The 16630-nt window shown below is 53.2% G+C and overlaps 1 protein-coding gene across 6 annotated transcripts in view; it reads right to left on the reverse strand.

Moving 5' to 3' along the window:
• The window catches only part of VAV1 (vav guanine nucleotide exchange factor 1), a 61626-nt gene extending 47941 nt beyond the window's left edge, over positions 1-13685 (reverse strand). For 2 of the 6 annotated variants that reach the window (XM_073319001.2, XM_078849594.1), the window contains exon 1: positions 10207-12031. In XM_073319001.2, coding sequence (XP_073175102.1) covers positions 10207-10410 — 204 coding nt within the window. In that variant the 5' untranslated portion in view covers positions 10411-12031. Of the gene's footprint in view, positions 1-10206; positions 12034-13369 lie in introns of those variants that run through there. The other 4 variants (XM_078849595.1, XM_073318998.2, XM_073318999.2 and 1 more) reach the window with 4 other exon arrangements.
• Positions 13686-16630: the final 2945 nt, after the last annotated feature.

A 16630-nucleotide genomic window follows, 5' to 3' on the forward strand; every position in this document is an offset into this window, starting at 1 on the left:
TAATGGACAGAGAAGCCAAGAGAGAGTGTAGCCTGGGAAAGTTCATGGCCGCGGGATAGTTCAAGGGGAGAAGGAGCAAACCTGAATTCGGTAAACACCAGATTATGTGTATCCCAGACAGGAAGGATCATCCAGGGGTAAAGGCATTAACGTACAATTTGGGAGACCCAGAGTCAATTCTTAGCTTCGCTCCAGATTCCCTGGGTGACCATGGGCAGGTCACTCCATCTCTCTGCGCCTCAGTTTCCCCATCTGTATCATATAGATAATAGCAATGACCTGTCTCATAGGATGTTGGGATGACTACATTAAAGACTGGGAGGTGCTCAGATCCGACAGTGATGGGGGCCAGCTAGGTAGCTTACGTAGCTATCACCCAGGACTCCATTGTGCTGTGTGCTGTACGTACACAGAATGAAAACACAGTCCCTTCCCCCAAAGACCTCACAATTTGAAGCTTGAAACTCTGAAACCTAAAGGGCACAACCACTAAAAGGCACATAAAGAGAACCCCCACTTTTGTTGTTATTTAAAAATCTCATGATTTTAAAGCCAATCTCACAATTTTTATTTTTTTGGATGGGGCTGCACTGTATTTTTTTGGCAGACGTGAGGCTGGCAGCATTGCGTGGGACATGGCAACGTCACAGCCAGGCCGGCAATGCTGCAAGGGGACTGGCAATGCGAGGCTGGGGCTGGGGCTGCTGCCTGGGGGCTGACAAAGCGAGGCCGCATGGGGGTCTGGTGAGGCTGCACCGGGACTGGCGATGCCCGGTTGGGTGGTGCAAGATCCACCGAGAGGTCATGCTCCCTTCTACCAGCCACATCTCTTTACGACTAGGGAGGGCTGGGCCGGAAACAGGAAGCTCTGCAGAGCCATCAGAATGGCTTCCTCCTCCCCCGACCCCCCACGGGGGAAATTGGCTACCGCAGAGAGCAACCAATGAGCGCAACAGGGCTGGCGTTTTCCTCTGGTTGCGTCTGCACAGCCTGGGCTGGGGATGTCCCATATCAGACCTACCCACTGGATGCTGTGCTGCCTGGAGCATACGCTTAGCAGCAAGCGAATCCAGACCGAGTCTGAGCCGGCGGCTCATCGGTGTCCATTACATCATTGGTGTCAGTTACACTGGCTTAGACCCCACCCCTCGCGCTTGATTCTCAGTTACCCCATTCCCCTGCTTTGGGCAGGAATGGGGGGGGCCTTTAAACCACCCTTTGTGGTCCTCATATTCTGGGTCCTGCCCGGCTTCTGGTCCAAGTTAGAGCAGCCTCAGGGCTGCTCTAACTCAGTGGCCCCTGGGAAGCAAAGAACAGCTGCAGCGCGGTGCACTGTAGCCGTGCCACTGCTCCACCCTCTGTGGGAGCAGAGCCTGCCCCTTCCACCAGATCCATCAGGTGGGGAGGCCCCCACGTGGGTGGAGGGGATGCTCAGGGCGGGTGTACGCTCCTGCAGCAGCCTAAAGGGCCCTTAGCATCACCAAGAATCAAGCCCCCGGGGCCTCCAGCTGCCCCACTGGGATGGCCAGTGGGCTATGAGCAGCCCCGATGCAGGATGCTAATGGAGTTGCCACAGGGCCAACTCCCACCAGTGCCACGATGCTGCCTCCCTCGCTATTAGCGATTCAGGGGCTCGGTGCAGAGCCCCGCTCTACTCGCGAGGTCTGACCTTAGCCAGGCTGAGTCTGGGCTGCAGACACCCATCTCCTCTCTCTGCGGCTGCTCTGGAGACAAGCTCCTCTGTGGCTTGGGGGCCTTGTGCTAGCTGGAAACCACCGGCTCTGTCTGTAGCTGCCCTTTCAGAAACCCCAGAGCTCTGAGGTCTCCACGCCCCCGCAGGGCTCTGAGCATGCTCCCCAAAGGGAATCAAAGCACAAGGCGAGTTCCCAGGTGAAGAGCAGGTCTTCACTGCAGAGTTAGCCTTTGCAGCATGGCCCCGCAACTCCCCTTCTGGTTCCATCCACACATAAACCCCGCCCAGCTGGCCCAGCGGGTTAGAGCCGGGTGCCACTTGCACTTTGCAGTGTGGATGCAGGTTAAAACCACTCTAGTTCTCCAACGCCTTCCCACAAGGGCAGAGAAGTTCTCCCACAAGGATCAGAGCTTAATGCCGCACTGAGATCCCCGGGCATGTGCCTGCAGCCGTTCGAGCAGCGGCAGCTAGTGGACCAGTAACTGGGGTCGGGCTGGGCTGCTCCCGCCCGGGCTAAGCTGAGCCAGGCGCCAATCAGCTGGGCTATGCAGTGAAGCACTATCTGGGGTCTGTTGTATTTGCCTGCACCGCACTGGCTTTGTACTGGAGAAGGCCGATCGAAGAAGTGTGTCTGGTGCTTGGAAGAAGAGGAGGGGAGGTTTGGAATGGTCCCTAGTTCTTGTGGCAGGTAGTTCCACCGTCTGGGACAAGGAGGCTCTGTCTGGGGCCTGAGCAGCAGGAATGTTGACTATAGGCCCCGTCCCGGAGCTTAAGGCTGGGCCCAGGCCAGCAAGAAGCTTGACGAGAAAGACCGAGCCCTTGAACTTGACTCTCTATCCAACGGGAGCTGGTGCTGAGAGCAGCAGGCAGGGTGATGGGTTTGCGGGAGGCGTGCTGCAGACTACTGTATGAGCTGGAGTTTCCCACACACTGAAGGCTTCAGCCAGGTCTATCACATGGCTGTAGTTCAGTGACGAAGGCCTGAGTCACTGAGGCCAGGTCTTTGTCCAGCAGGATGGGATGGAGTCCCCTAGCCAGCCGGCTGCACGCTCCTCAGCGGGCTTCCCTCAGTCCTCCAGCGTCACCTCTGTCTTGCTCAGGTTCAGTGTCTCTTCAGCTGTTCTTCAGCCACGTGCTGACCTCGTCCCGTCTCTGGGCCACATGGGGGTGGGCGGTGCATGGTGATGGATAGGCAACATCTGCTTATTGCTGGTACGTAAGTCCATGTTGTCTGACCTCGTGCCCGCATGGAGATGTTGACTGGGACCAGCGGAAGAATGGATTTCTGTGGGACTCCACCAGGGAGGGGTCCAGTGGCCGAGGGGCGGTTCCCCATCACTGCTTGTCGGGCGCATCCCTCCAGGAAGGACTTAAACTATTTCGGTGCATTCCCTGGACCCCATGTCATGGCGCAATGATCCCCACGCTGTGACCCACCGCACCACGAGACGGGATGCCGGAGTAGATGGGCCATTGGTCAGATCTGGTTGGGGCAGGGACCATCTTTTTGTTCTGTGTTCATGGGCAGTGCCTAGCACCATGGGGTCTCGATCCACGAGTGGGACTCCTAGGCAATACCATAATGTACCTAATACATAATAATAATATGGCAGTGGGTCGCACACCAGGCTAGTTAGACCGTTGCTCTGATTCAGTGCAGCAGGGGACGAGAACCAGATTAGATTACTAGGAACACAGGGATTGCTGGACAGGATCGGACCCGAGGTCCTTGCAGCCCAGGATCTTTTCTCTGACAGTGGTCAGTGCCAGATGGTTCAGAGGAAAGGGAGGAGGTTTGGGAATGGTCCCTAGTTCTTGTGGCAGGTAGTTGCACCAGCTGGGACAAGGAGGTTCTGCAGTAGCAAATAGGGAATAATCTGCCCCTCACATTAGGTCTCCTGGTCTCAGAGATCATCTCAAACCCTGAAGTTTAATCTCCTTTCCCAATGTGGCCACCAATAATTATTACAATTGTGGATATTATGTGTATTACGGTAGCAGCCAGAGGCCCCAACCTAGATCGGGGTCCCCCATTATGCCAGACGCTGCACAGACCCCGACCAAGATCAGGGCCCCGTTGTGCCAGGCGCTGCACAGACCCTGACTGAGATCAGGGCCCCGATGTGCCGGTTGCTGCAAAGGCCCCAGCTCTATTTAGGTGCCAAAATCCCATTGACTTTCAATGACACTTAGGCTCCTGGGACCCCAATTTACTTCTGAAAATGGGACTTTAGGCACCTAAGTCATGTAGGCGCTTTTGAAAATCGCACCACAACAAGTTGGGAGCAGCGTGGAAAGCAGCTCTGGGGAGAAGCAGCGAGAGCGAGCGGCTCCTGCAAGCGGAACTGAGGAAGGAACTTGAGTGCAAACCCAGCAGAATGACGAGTTTCAGCGAAACAAACAGCTTTGCTCTCTCAGCATCTGCCCGAGTCACACACACGTGCAGGGAGGCTGGTACGTTTCATGTCTCCTGGGAAAGCTCTGATTGGCCGCCCCCCTCACCCGTCTTCCCCTGCAACCAAGGGGCTAGAGACTCTCAACCAAGCCTGTGTTCACTCACCAAAGGAGTAGCTAGCACACCTAGGGTTGGATCCAAACGCCCTCTGAATATCGGTTCATGGACTGCACTGAAGTTCAAGTCCACCTCTAATTTCCACAGCGCATCATCCATCCCGTGAGACCTCAGAGCACTTTACAAACTAGACAAGGATCGCTTTGCCACCACTAAAATGCAGCCACCTCTGAGGTAGGACGTGGCAGCTGATCAACGGCACATTGTGATGCTGAGCAGGCATTGCTCACCCTGCACTGAAATGCAGCTAACTCTGGTGTGGGACACAGCAACTGTCCAGCGGGACACAGCAACACTGTGCAAGGGATCACTCAGCAAGTGTTGAAATGCAGCCACTTCTGGGGTGGGATGCAGCAGCTGCTTAATAGCTGAATTGCAATGCTACACATTGATTGCTCACCCAGCACTGAAATGCAGCTGCCTCTGAGGTGGGACGTGGCAGCTGATCAATGGTACACGGCAACACTGCGCAAGGGATCGCTCACCCAATACTGAAATGCAGCTATCTCTGGGGTGGGATGCAACAGCTGCTTAACAGCTGCACAGCTGAAACGCGCAACAACTGCCTGGGACAGAAAGCGAAGGAGAATTAAAACAGCAAGGGGGATAATTTAGAGAGGCAGAATGGAATGACTGAGATTAGAAATCGGGTAGAGCACCAGAGTTCACACCCTTGAGCAAATTGCCCTGGGCTCTTTAGTGACCTAAATCCCCCAGTGATAGGTGCCTCCGAAATATAGAAGTGGTGAGAGCCTCAGAACAGGTGAGAGCTAGCCAGCAGGGCTTTCCATGGCGGTGACACCAGGACTAAGTGACACCAGGGGCCAAGAGAGAACCATAGGGCTGGTGTGCGTCCAGCAGCCTCCGTAGAGAATCCTATTTACAGTCATCACAGCTGAGTCCTAGGTTGTTCCGACCACCAGGGACGCTCTGGATGGTCTCCCAAAGTGCAGCACCCTGGTGACGGTGCATTGGGGTCCGTCCTGGAGTCAGGTGGCAACCCTCCCCCAACAGCACTCTGGGTTTCCCATCCAAGAAGCAACAAGACCTGGCTAAACCACAGTATAACCCAGCACTGAGTGCACATTATGGATCTCCCTGAAGCCCCTATCCACGGGGAACACGAGCTTGTTACAGCCCCAGAGCACAGGGCTCACCCACCCACCACTGAAATGCAACCACCTCTGGAGTGGGATGCAGCAGCTGCTTAACAGTGGCAGAGCCATAGCAGACAACAGTCCAGGACGGGAAGTGGGGGAGTGTTAAAACCGCCGGGGGAGGGGGATTTTGAGAGGCAGCTAGGGAAGCCTGGCTCTTCAGTTCAAGCCGCTGTGGCTTTGAGCTCTGGGGCATTCAGTTCAATGACCGTGACCGGTGTGTCAGCCAAGATAATTCGCTTAGCAGCTTCCTTAAAGCTCCTCTTCTTGGGAGAGCCTGCCTGGGGCATTCTGGTTCCATTGTTCAGTCTGTGGTCACCCTAGGAACAGTCCCGTAACACGGCAACCTCACCGGGGATTTGACTATCTAAACACCGCAGGAGCTGTTTACAGCATTTTCCCCAATCAATGGGGATGTTGTTTTTAAACACGGGGCCAAGTTTACATCTTGTTGGGGCCAGTTCCTAGAGGCAGTAGAGCCTAGTGGGCAGAGCACTAGACTGGGACTCAACAGACCTGCATTCTAGTCTCAGATCTGCAGCTGGGTGACCACGGGCAGCTCTGTGCTTCAGTTTCCCCACCTGTAAAATAGGGATGTTGGTGCTTAACCTCCTTTGAGATCTACCAATGAAAAGGGAGAGCTAGGGATGATTATTATTCAGGACCCAAGTCCTATTTGGCGATAGGCAGGGAATATACGGTCTGCCAAACTCTTATCGACCAGCACTCCCTTGAGCCCAGTGCCAGCTAGTTCCACAGTCTCATAGAGTTTAAGGTTAGACGGGACCATTAGACCACCTAGTCTGCTCTCCTGTGGAGTACAGGCCACTATATCCCACCCAGACACCCCTATACTGAGCCCAGTGACTCTACTTAGACCAAAGCACTTCAGCCCTCAAGAGACTAAATTGCTTTGTACCACACACAGAGACCTGGAGAAACTGAGGCCCCTGTGATGGCAGATCAGGTGAGACATGCCCCGGTGATCCGCCAGAAAGGCATAAAACCACCAACATCCCTGCCAATTTGACCCAGAGGAAAATTCCTGTTCCGATAAGTTGCTTCAGAAGCGAGGGGAGCCCATATGCTGCATCTAATGATGTGACCGCAAAGCATTCCCTATCCGCAAGTCTCAAAGAGTTTTATTCTCATCCCCAGAGGGAGGAAACTGAGGCACAGAGCGAGACCGGTCACCCAAGCGTGTTGGTGGAACCCTGGCGTCCTGACTCCCAATCTGGTATCCTGTCCACTAGAGCCAGGGAGCGGATAGTTCTCGCTGACCCTGGTCAGCGGTCAGCCCTGAAACCTGGAGACGGCACTGCAGCATAACGCCTTTCCAAAGAAGTTCCACGTCGTCATCTGCCATTTGTGCAAATAGGGAAACGGAGGGCCAGGAGGGGAAGCAGCTTCACAGGCAGAAGCAGTGGCAGGCTCGGAAATGAAACATAAAAGTCCCAACCGCCCCACCCCTTGCGCCACTCACCCGCACTTCCCTCCCGGTGCTGGGAATAGAGAGAACTCAGGAGAGCTCCCAGCCAGCCTGCTCCGACCCTGCTTCCCTCCCAGAACCCAGGAGTCCTGATACCCAGTCCTGCTTGTCTGATCACTTCCTCCCAGAGCTGGGACTAGAACCCAGGAGTCCTGAGTCCCAACACCATATAGAACCCAGTTAGTAAACACTGCAATTGGGACTCAGCAGCACACAATCATGCCAGGGTTGGCCACACACACTCTCCTGCTCTGACTGGTTTCTGGCAGCTTCTCAAACACAGAACACAGGGAGCGTCACTCGTCACTCGGGGACTCACAGATCATTTAAAGGGAGACTCCCCTATTCCCACGCACGCACGACAAAAGGCCTTTCTTGCCAAGCAGGATTCCAAGATGATTGTCACCCTAGATATGGCGCCCGCCCGGAGGAAGACCTTAGTTAACAAAGACAAGGGCTCACCTAACACAACCCCCCACATTTCCTTTTGATCTGGTGTAAATCTGGAGTAAGTGCCTTGACATGCTGGATTTACACCGGGGTAAGTCAGAGCCTGCCCTAGCCTCCCTTTTTCCTCGAGTCTCTGAGGAGTAAGAGACTGAGAGCGATTTGTTTCTTTTGTCTCTCAGCGCAATCACATGGGAATGATTGAGACACCCGAGGACTCATTTCCAGACAGTCACTGTCTTACCACTAAGAGAAACGCTGGCCCATTCTGCCCTGCTATCCTGAACCCAGACCACCGCCAGTACCGATCAGTGCCCCCTCACCCCAGAGCATGTGTCAGGGGTGGAAACCAAGCCCAACTTTTGCCTTATCTCAATACACCCAATTCCGGATTTTCCATCCCTTCTGACCCTCCTTCGAGCCTAGATCAGATTTCATGGAGGCTTAATTCACCTCCTGGCCATGATTTCCAGATCTCACACGTTTGGGCCTGGTTATTTAAAAGTAACGCCAGCCTAGCTGCATCAGTTAGGGATGTGGGTTTTTACCGCCCTAGCTAAGCTCTAGTTTGTAGGGACGCGGCTATACCAGGAGAAGAGGGCCGGAGAACCAAAATCAGCAATTCCAGCGAAAGCCCTCCGAGGACAGGTCTACATTAAAAACGTTGCCAGTGTAATAATGTTGCTTAGGGACGTGACATCCCCTTACCAGCAAAAACTCTGCTAGAACTGCAGTTACCGTGGCCTAGACGTGTGTATGCCGGTATCATTTATTTTGTTGTACGATGGAAGCACTCGTTTGCCACAAGCTGCGTCTCTAATAACTATCCGTTAGTCTTTAAGGTGCCACCGGGCTCCTCGTTGTCTTTATACTAGGAGGGTTTGCCGGTGCAGCTATTCCAATATAAACCAGGCCTTAGTGTCCACACTAGGAGGGCATGGCTGGTATAGCTATGCTGGGAAAACTTAAGTGTAGACGTAACTTGAAGGTCCATTTCGTAGAATATCAGGGTTGGAAGGGATCTCAGGAGGTCATCTAGTCCAACCCCCTGCTCAAAGCAGGACCAATCCCCAATTTTTGCCCCAGATCCCTAAAGGGCCCCCTCAAGGATTGAACTCACAACCCTGGATTTAGCAGGCCAAAGCTCAAACGACTGAGCTCTCCCTCCCCCCATTTGTACTGGCATCTTTCGTAGCAGGACAATTGTTGTTGTAAAAGTTGGTCCAATATTTCCTCACCCACCTTGTTTCTCTAATAGCAGGACCATGACAGAGCTGGGAAAGGAACCCAGGAACCTTGACTTCCAGCCTCCCCTGGTCTAACTACTAGACCCCACTCCCTTCCCAGAGCCATGGATGGAACCCAGGAGTCCTGACTCTCATTCGCCCCTGCTCTCACCCACTTGACCCTACACCCCTCCCAGAGCTGGGAACAGGGCTCCCCAGTCCTGTCGTAAATTCCTCTCCACCTACATGCATGCTGCACGCACTCACCCGGATGGTGGTTAATGCATTGAACCTCAAATTTACTTTGAGAAATGGTCTTATTAAAGCACAAGTCTGAGCATCAGGACTCCTGGGTCCTGTCTCCAGTTCTAGGAGGGGAGCAGGATTTAGGGGTTAGAATGGGGCGGGGGGGGGTCAGGAGGGTGCGAATCAGGACTCCTGGGTCCTGTTCCCAGTGCTGGGAAAGTAATGAGGTCTAGTGGACTGAACCAGGAGGGCTGGGAGTCCGGACACCTGGGTTCTATTCCTTGCTACCATTGGCGTGTTATGAAAGGCTCCGATTCTGCCCACTTTGAGTCTCACACCAAGCCCCAAAACTGAGGGCCTACTGAGGGCCCAAAACTGAGGGCTCACTGAGCCTGCCACTCTCCAATTCCGGGCACAGCTGGGTATCCGTTCCCCAGTCCCCTCCTATGACTGTCGGTCCTCTACAGAGCCAGGGCCTGCTCGCGTCTCCCGCCAAGGCTTTGCAGCTAGGACTCCAACCCCGCTCAACAGGGCTTGCCAGCCCCCACCCCACCATCATTCACCCTCCTGCCTGTGCCCTGACCCAGGGGAGCTGCCCCAGTGCCCTGGCCCTGCTCCAGGGGCTGCATTCCCATGTGCCAGGTTCACCCCAGGGCCCATCTCAGCCCCCACCCCCACCCAGCCATCCCTGCTGTTAACCCCTTAGCTGCTGAAGGGTTCGTTGCCGGTGTCTGCTTCCCCCCACTGGATCCCATTTCCTCCCCATCCCCAAAGACAGCAATGCCTGCAAGCACCCTCCTCCCACACCACCCACCTTCCTGTTAACCCCTTAGCTGTCAGGTGAGGAAGCGTGTAAGACTCCCCAGTTCCGTGTTAACCTCTTAGCTGTCAACTGGGGCCCATAACCACCCACCACCCTGCTGTTAACCATTTAGCTGCCAGCTGTCCCAGCAACTCCCCACCCCCAGACACACACACTACTGTTAACCCCTTGCTTGACAAACGGGTCTCATAAACCCGCTCCATCTCTCTCTCAAACACACACACAGTGTTAATCCCTTAGCTATCAGCTGGACTCCATGAACTCCCCCTCCTCTTGGATGTTAACCCTTTAACTGTCAACTGGGTCTCAATCCCTCCACCCCTTTTGGGGGGGGTGGATATTAACCCCTTAGCTGCCAGTGAGCCCCCATAAGCCTTGCCTCCCCCTTTTGACGTTTACCCCTGAGTTACCAGCTTGATGCCATTAACTCCCCCACCCCATGGACATTAACCGCTTCACGGCCAGCTGGATCCCATAAGCCTCCGGCTCAGCTCCCAGATTAACACCTTAGCTGCCAGGCCCCATTCCTCCCCCGGTTCTCCCGCTCACCCACCTGGGACATCTGGGGCCGCAAGTTGATCTCCCGCAGGTTGACGGCATGGGGCATTAGGTTGTTGAGAAGCTGGCAGAGTAGGACGCCGTCGCGCAGGGCCTGAGCCAGTTCGCACACCTGGGAGCTGGGCCAGGTCACTCGGTGGTTGGGGGGCAGCACCCGGCACTGGATCAGCCAGTTGGCACACTGCTTCCACAGCTCCATCTCCCTGACCGAGCGTCCTTGCTGGCTGGCTGCTGACGGCTTCGGCTGCCTCCGCCTCCTCCTCGTGTCTGGGAAACCGATGCCTGAGAGCGACAGCTTCCTCTTTTGCAACTGACAACACCAAACCACAGAGCAAGGGAGCCCATGTGGGGGCTGGGGTGGAGCAGGCCTGGGAGCTTCCCCCTCCCTCACCCCAGGGAGGAGCTACAAGGGAAGGGTGCCCCTCTCCTCCAGGGGCATCAGAGAGAGCTTCTCTGGTGAGCAGGATAAGTGCTGGCAGAGGAGGCAGGCCCCTTTTAAAAGCACCTACTGGGAAAAAAAAGTCACAGTTCGTTCCTGTGTGCACACAGCTTGGGGAGCCGGGGCTAGTCGCTCTGCTCTGCTCCCAAAGACTTTGGTCCCCTGAGCTAAAGGAAAAGCTCCTCTGCTTGCGGCAGTAGTAGACACCTTATCTTCTCTGTAGAACCGGGCAGTATGCTCTTGCTGTCTCTTTCACACACACGCACCACATGGCAGGCAGGTCAGTATGATCCCTGTTTCACAGGTGGGGAAACCGAGGCACAGAGCAAGGGAGCGATTTCCCAAAGATCAGCTAGGAAGTCGCCAGCAGACTTAATAGAAGCGACTCCCTGTTTCTGTCATAAGAAGGGTGGGTGGCTGTTCTTTATGGCATGTTTGCCCCTCGTAAGGCAAATCAGTTCCCATCAAGCACAGCCGGAGGGGGTGACAAGAAGCAGAGACGCAGCCAGCGATCTGAGCAGTGGAAGCAACAGGTGGGTTTGCTTCCACGGGGAGATCGTGGGAGGGGGCAGGCTGAGGAGCTGGTATCTACAGTGAGATGCCCTGGGTGGGTCAGCTTCTGCACTGAGCCTAGAGCAGTCTCCATCCACTAACCTCCCCGTCCCCACTGCAAATTCATAGCAGTGCTTCCAACCCTATCTCCTCCTCCCCACACCTTCTCCATTTAAATCCCTGCGGGGCGGCCACCTGTTTGCCCAAAGTGACCACTAGGGGTCACTCTTCACCACATTTTGCAGGGGAGGGGGCAGGGCTTGCAGACAGATTTGTGAGTGGATGGTAGGAAGTGGTTGGGCTCGGACCTGAGTCTGATCTCTGGATTTACAACGCAGTGTAAACAGCACATTGGGATGCCTGGCCCTTCACACCCACACAGCTGGGATCTAACCCTTTACCTGAGCTAAAGGGCTGTATCCAGATTGTATCCTCAGGGTGGGGAGTGGAGTATGGAGAGAGAGAGAGACAATATCTATTTATCCCCATGGTCACCTATTCATCTATCCCCATTAACAACCCAATGCCCCTCTGCCATGTACATTGGGCAAACTGGACAGTCTCTACATAAAAGAATAAATGGACACAAATCAGACGTCAAGAATTGTAACATTCAAAAACCAGTCAGAGAACACTTCAATCTCTCTGGTCACTCGATTTCTGATCTCAGAGTGACTATCCTTCAACAAAAAACCTTCGAAAACACACTCCAACGAGAGACTGCGGAATTGGAATTAATTTGCAAATTGGATACAATTAACTTAGGCTTGAATAGAGACTGGGAGTGGTTGAGTCATTATACTAAGTGAAACTATTTCCCCTTGTTTATTCCCTCTCCCCGCCCCTCCCGGTTCCTCAGATGTTCTTGTTAACTCCTGGAAATGGCCCACCTTGATTATCACTTCAAAAGGTTTTCTCTTCCCCCCACCCCACTCTCCAGCTGGTAATAGCTCATCTTAAGTGATCACTCTCCTTACAATGTATATTTTTTCAAGGTCTGTGTGTATATAAAATCTCCTCACTGTACTTTCCACTTTATGAATCCGATGAAGTGAGCTGTAGCTCACGAAAGCTCATGCTCAAATAAATTGGTTAGTCTCTAAGGTGCCACAAGTCCTCCTTTTCTTTTTGCGGATACAGACTAACACGGCTGCTACTCTGAAACCCAGACTCTGTCTGTCAAAAGCAGTGGATCTCAACCCGAGGTATGCATACCCCTGGGAGTACACAGGGGTCTTCCGGGGGGTCCATCAACTCATCTGGATATTTGCCTAGTTTTACAACAGGCTACATAAAAGCCCTGGCGAAGTCAGTACACACTACAATTTCATACAGTGATTGGTTTAAACTGCTCTATGTACTATCCACTGAAATGTAAGTACAATACTTATAATCCAATTGATTTATTGGATAATTGTACGGTAAAAATGAGAAAGTCAGCCATTTGTCAGTTTTGTAATACTGTGCTGGGACACTTTTGTATTTTTATGCCTGACTTTGTAAGCAAGTGCTTTTTAAGTGTCGTGAACCTTGGGGTACACAAGACAAATCAGACTCCTGGAAGGGGTACAGTAGCCTGGAAAGATTGAGAGCCACTGATCTATGTAGCAGTAGTTGTCAACCTGTGGTCCTTGGATTCCTGTGGATCCACAGACTGTGTGTAAGATTTCCAAAGGGGACCAGACCTCCTTTTGAAAATTTTAGGGGTCCACAAATGAAAAAAGGTTGAAAGCCGCTGATCTATAGCCAGGAGAACTGTTTGGAAATGGATGCTGTGTTTCATAATTTTTTTTAAAGCTCATTTTCCAAATTTTCAAAAATCCACAGAAAATTTTGACCCCCAAAAACCCAAAAATGTTTTAGTTTTTTAGTTGTGAGGGCAGGAATGGTCTCTTGCTATGTGTCTGTGCAGACCTGGCACAACGGGGGCCCTGATCTCCGTCAGGGTCTGTGCAGCATCTGTGTTTGGCTAAAGCATGTTTTCTGGAAAGGCATCCACTCTGGATCCGAAGACATCAGAGATGGAGAAGCTGCCCCTTCCCTTGGTAGTCTGTTCCAATGGCTATTCACCCTCACTGTTAAAAATACCTGCCCTAGTTTCTAACTGGAACTTGTCCAGCCTTTCTGTCCAGCCGTCAGCTTCTGTGCTGCCTGTGGGAGTACTTACCCAGCCTGATCAAGTCACCACATCTGTGGTCGTGGGTTTGGAGCTGAGTTAAACCAACCTCAATGCCAGGTCATTTCCTGCCCAGTCACCCAGCTCAGAGTTCCCCATCAGAGCACCTGCAAGGAAGGTAGGTTTCTGAGTCACCACAGCAGCAGTGGAGACCCCCAGTGCCAAAGCTCCAGTTCAAAATCTGTGAAACTCCTCATCGCTCACATCTGCCATGCTGCACCTGATAACAAGCTAGGCATGCTGCAACCACTGCTCCTGTTTGGCCAAGGATCGGGCCCATCCAATTCTTCCTGTAAAACCAACTTCCCTGGCCCCCCACCCCCCGGCATCTCATTTGTCTCACCCACCCTATTACCATATACCTCACCATACATGAGGCAGGAAAGGGATTTTATGTCAGTTTCACAGTTGGGGAAACCGAGGCACAGTCACACATACACTCTGTCTATAGAAAAAGGGGAGAGTGGAAGCAACTTTGCCAGGGCTGCAGACAAAGCCTGTGACAGAGCAAGGAATTGAACCTGGTCTGCCTTAAACCCCAGGCTAGTGCTCTAACCACTGGACCACTCTTCCCCTTTCTTTTCTGCTTTGTCTACTTGACTCAGAAGCCCCTCGGAGTGGACCTGACATTTTCTATGTTTGTCAGCACCTAGCACAGCTGCAGCTCTCTGTGCTACTGTTTACTGTTTAAAAATTTAATAAACAACAACATACTCTGGCATGTGAGAGGCAGTGGGGTCTAGTGGCTAGGGCATGGGCTAGGGACTGAGAACCTCTGGTTTCTAATCCCGCCTCTCCTGCTGTCCTGCCAGGTGGCCTTGAGAAAGTCATGCCCCTCTCTGTGCCTCAGTTTCCCCTCCCTTTGTCTGTTTGGAAGGGGAGCCCTTGGGGGTGGGGACTGTGTGTAAGTGCACCATTGAACTCCCTGGAGTTCAGCTGATTTACACCAGCTAGGGAGTTGGTCCCCAGGTCAAGGCTGGTGATTGCAGCCCCCGGGTGACCTAATAGTGACAGCATCATCCTTCCCGACGCAGAGATTACTCATGGCCCCGGACACGGTGCTGCTGAGATGAGAGTCAGCCAGCTTCTCTCAGCCTCAGCTCTGTTCCAGGCTGACACAGTCATGGTAACAGCGGGGAAAGCTGTCAGCAAGTACCCACCACCTGTCCAAGAAACTCGTTGGAAAAGTCAACCCACTCCTTCCAGCCCCAGCTGCCACCAGCCATCTGGCCCATTGTTCCTGCTTCAATCCTTACTGGGCTCCTACTTCCACAGTCTTTTATAAGGGAAAAGTCTTTTATAAGGCCGCGATCTAATCCCTCAAGCGAGGTCGGGCTGGATCCGACCTGGGATGGGGAACCTTGCACTAAAGAGAGTGGTGAGGGTGGTTCCGAAGGGGGCGCTCTCCGTTCCGAATCAGCGCTGGCCCCACTACCCCAGGGCAGCACTAGGGGGCGCTGTGCTGCAGGAAGCAGAGTGGGTGGGTGGCTGGCTTATTCAAGAGGGCTCTCCCCTCTGAATCAGTTCCGATCCCAATCCCATAGCCTGGTGGCAGGGGGCGCTGTGCTCCAGGGAGCGGGGTGATGACTCAGTAGGGGGCGCTCTCCCCTCTGAATCAGTTCCGATCCCAATCCCATAGCCTGGTGGCAGGGGGCGCTGTGCTCCAGGGAGCGGGGTGATGACTCAGTAGGGGGCGCTCTCCCCTCTGAATCAGTTCCGATCCCAATCCCATAGCCTGGTGGCAGGGGGCGCTGTGCCACAGGGGAGTGGTCACATCTACCGCACAAACAGCAACCCTCGCCATGGCTCTGCTTACACCCTCACCCCCCATCACACCCACACCAGCTGCCCCTCCACAATCGGACTCACAATAACTCATAATCACGCAGGCTCCCAAACACACTTCTCACACCTTCAAGGCTACACAAACACACTAGCACCCAGGCACACTCGAAACACAGACTCACAAAGACAACCCAGCTGACACCCACAAGCCTACCTGAGGACGCGAACGTGCCATTACACCAATGTACACCCAGAGATCAGTCAGACTCGCAGACATACCAGCTCACACTCATACTCTTCAAACTCACACCCAAAACACACAACCAGACTCACCATCTCAGTCAGAGACACACTCAAACTCACACCCATATCACATCCAAAACACAAAACCCAACTCACCATCACACAGATACATTCAATCTCACACTCACTAACACACCCAGAATACACAATCCAACTCAGCAACGCACAAACTCAGTCACATACACTCCAATCACACCCAAAACACACAACCAGACTCACTTTCTCACAGTCACAGAGATGCTCTCAAACTTACACCCACTATCACCCCCAGAATACACAACCCGACTCACCAACTCAGTCACACAGATACATTCAGACTCACACCCACTAACACACCCATAATACACCAGACTCAGCAACACAAACTCACAGTCCCAGAGATACACTCAAACTCACACCCAGAACACACAACCCAACTCACAGGGATACACTCAAACTCACACCCAGAACACACAACCCAACTCACAGGGATACACTCAAACCCACACCCAGAACACACAACCCAACTCACAGTCACACAGATACATTCAGACTCACACCCACTAACACACCCATAATACACCAGACTCAGCAACATGGACTCACAGTCCCAGAGATACACTCAAACTCACACCCAGAACACACAACCCAACTCACAGGGATACACTCAAACCCACACCCAGAACACACAACCCAACTCACAGTCACACAGATACATTCAGACTCACACCCACTAACACACCCATAATACACCAGACTCAGCAACACGGACTCACAGTCCCAGAGATACACTCAAACCCACACCCAGAACACACAACCCAACTCACAGGGATACACTCAAACTCACACCCAGAACACACAACCCAACTCACAGTCACACAGATACATTCAGACTCACACCCACTAACACACCCATAATACACCAGACTCAGCAACACAAACTCACAGTCCCAGAGATACACTCAAACTCACACCCAGAACACACAACCCAACTCACAGGGATACACTCAAACTCACACCCAGAACACACAACCCAACTCACAGGGATACACTCAAACCCACACCCAGAACACACAACCCAACTCACAGTCACACAGATACATTCAAACTCACACCCACTGTCACACCCAGAACACACAACCCAACTCACAGCCACAGGGGTACACTCCACCTCACTCCCAGACT

The sequence above is a fragment of the Lepidochelys kempii genome, chromosome 20, assembly GCF_965140285.1.
Source record: "Lepidochelys kempii isolate rLepKem1 chromosome 20, rLepKem1.hap1, whole genome shotgun sequence".
In the NCBI taxonomy this organism is placed as follows: domain Eukaryota; kingdom Metazoa; phylum Chordata; order Testudines; family Cheloniidae; genus Lepidochelys; species Lepidochelys kempii.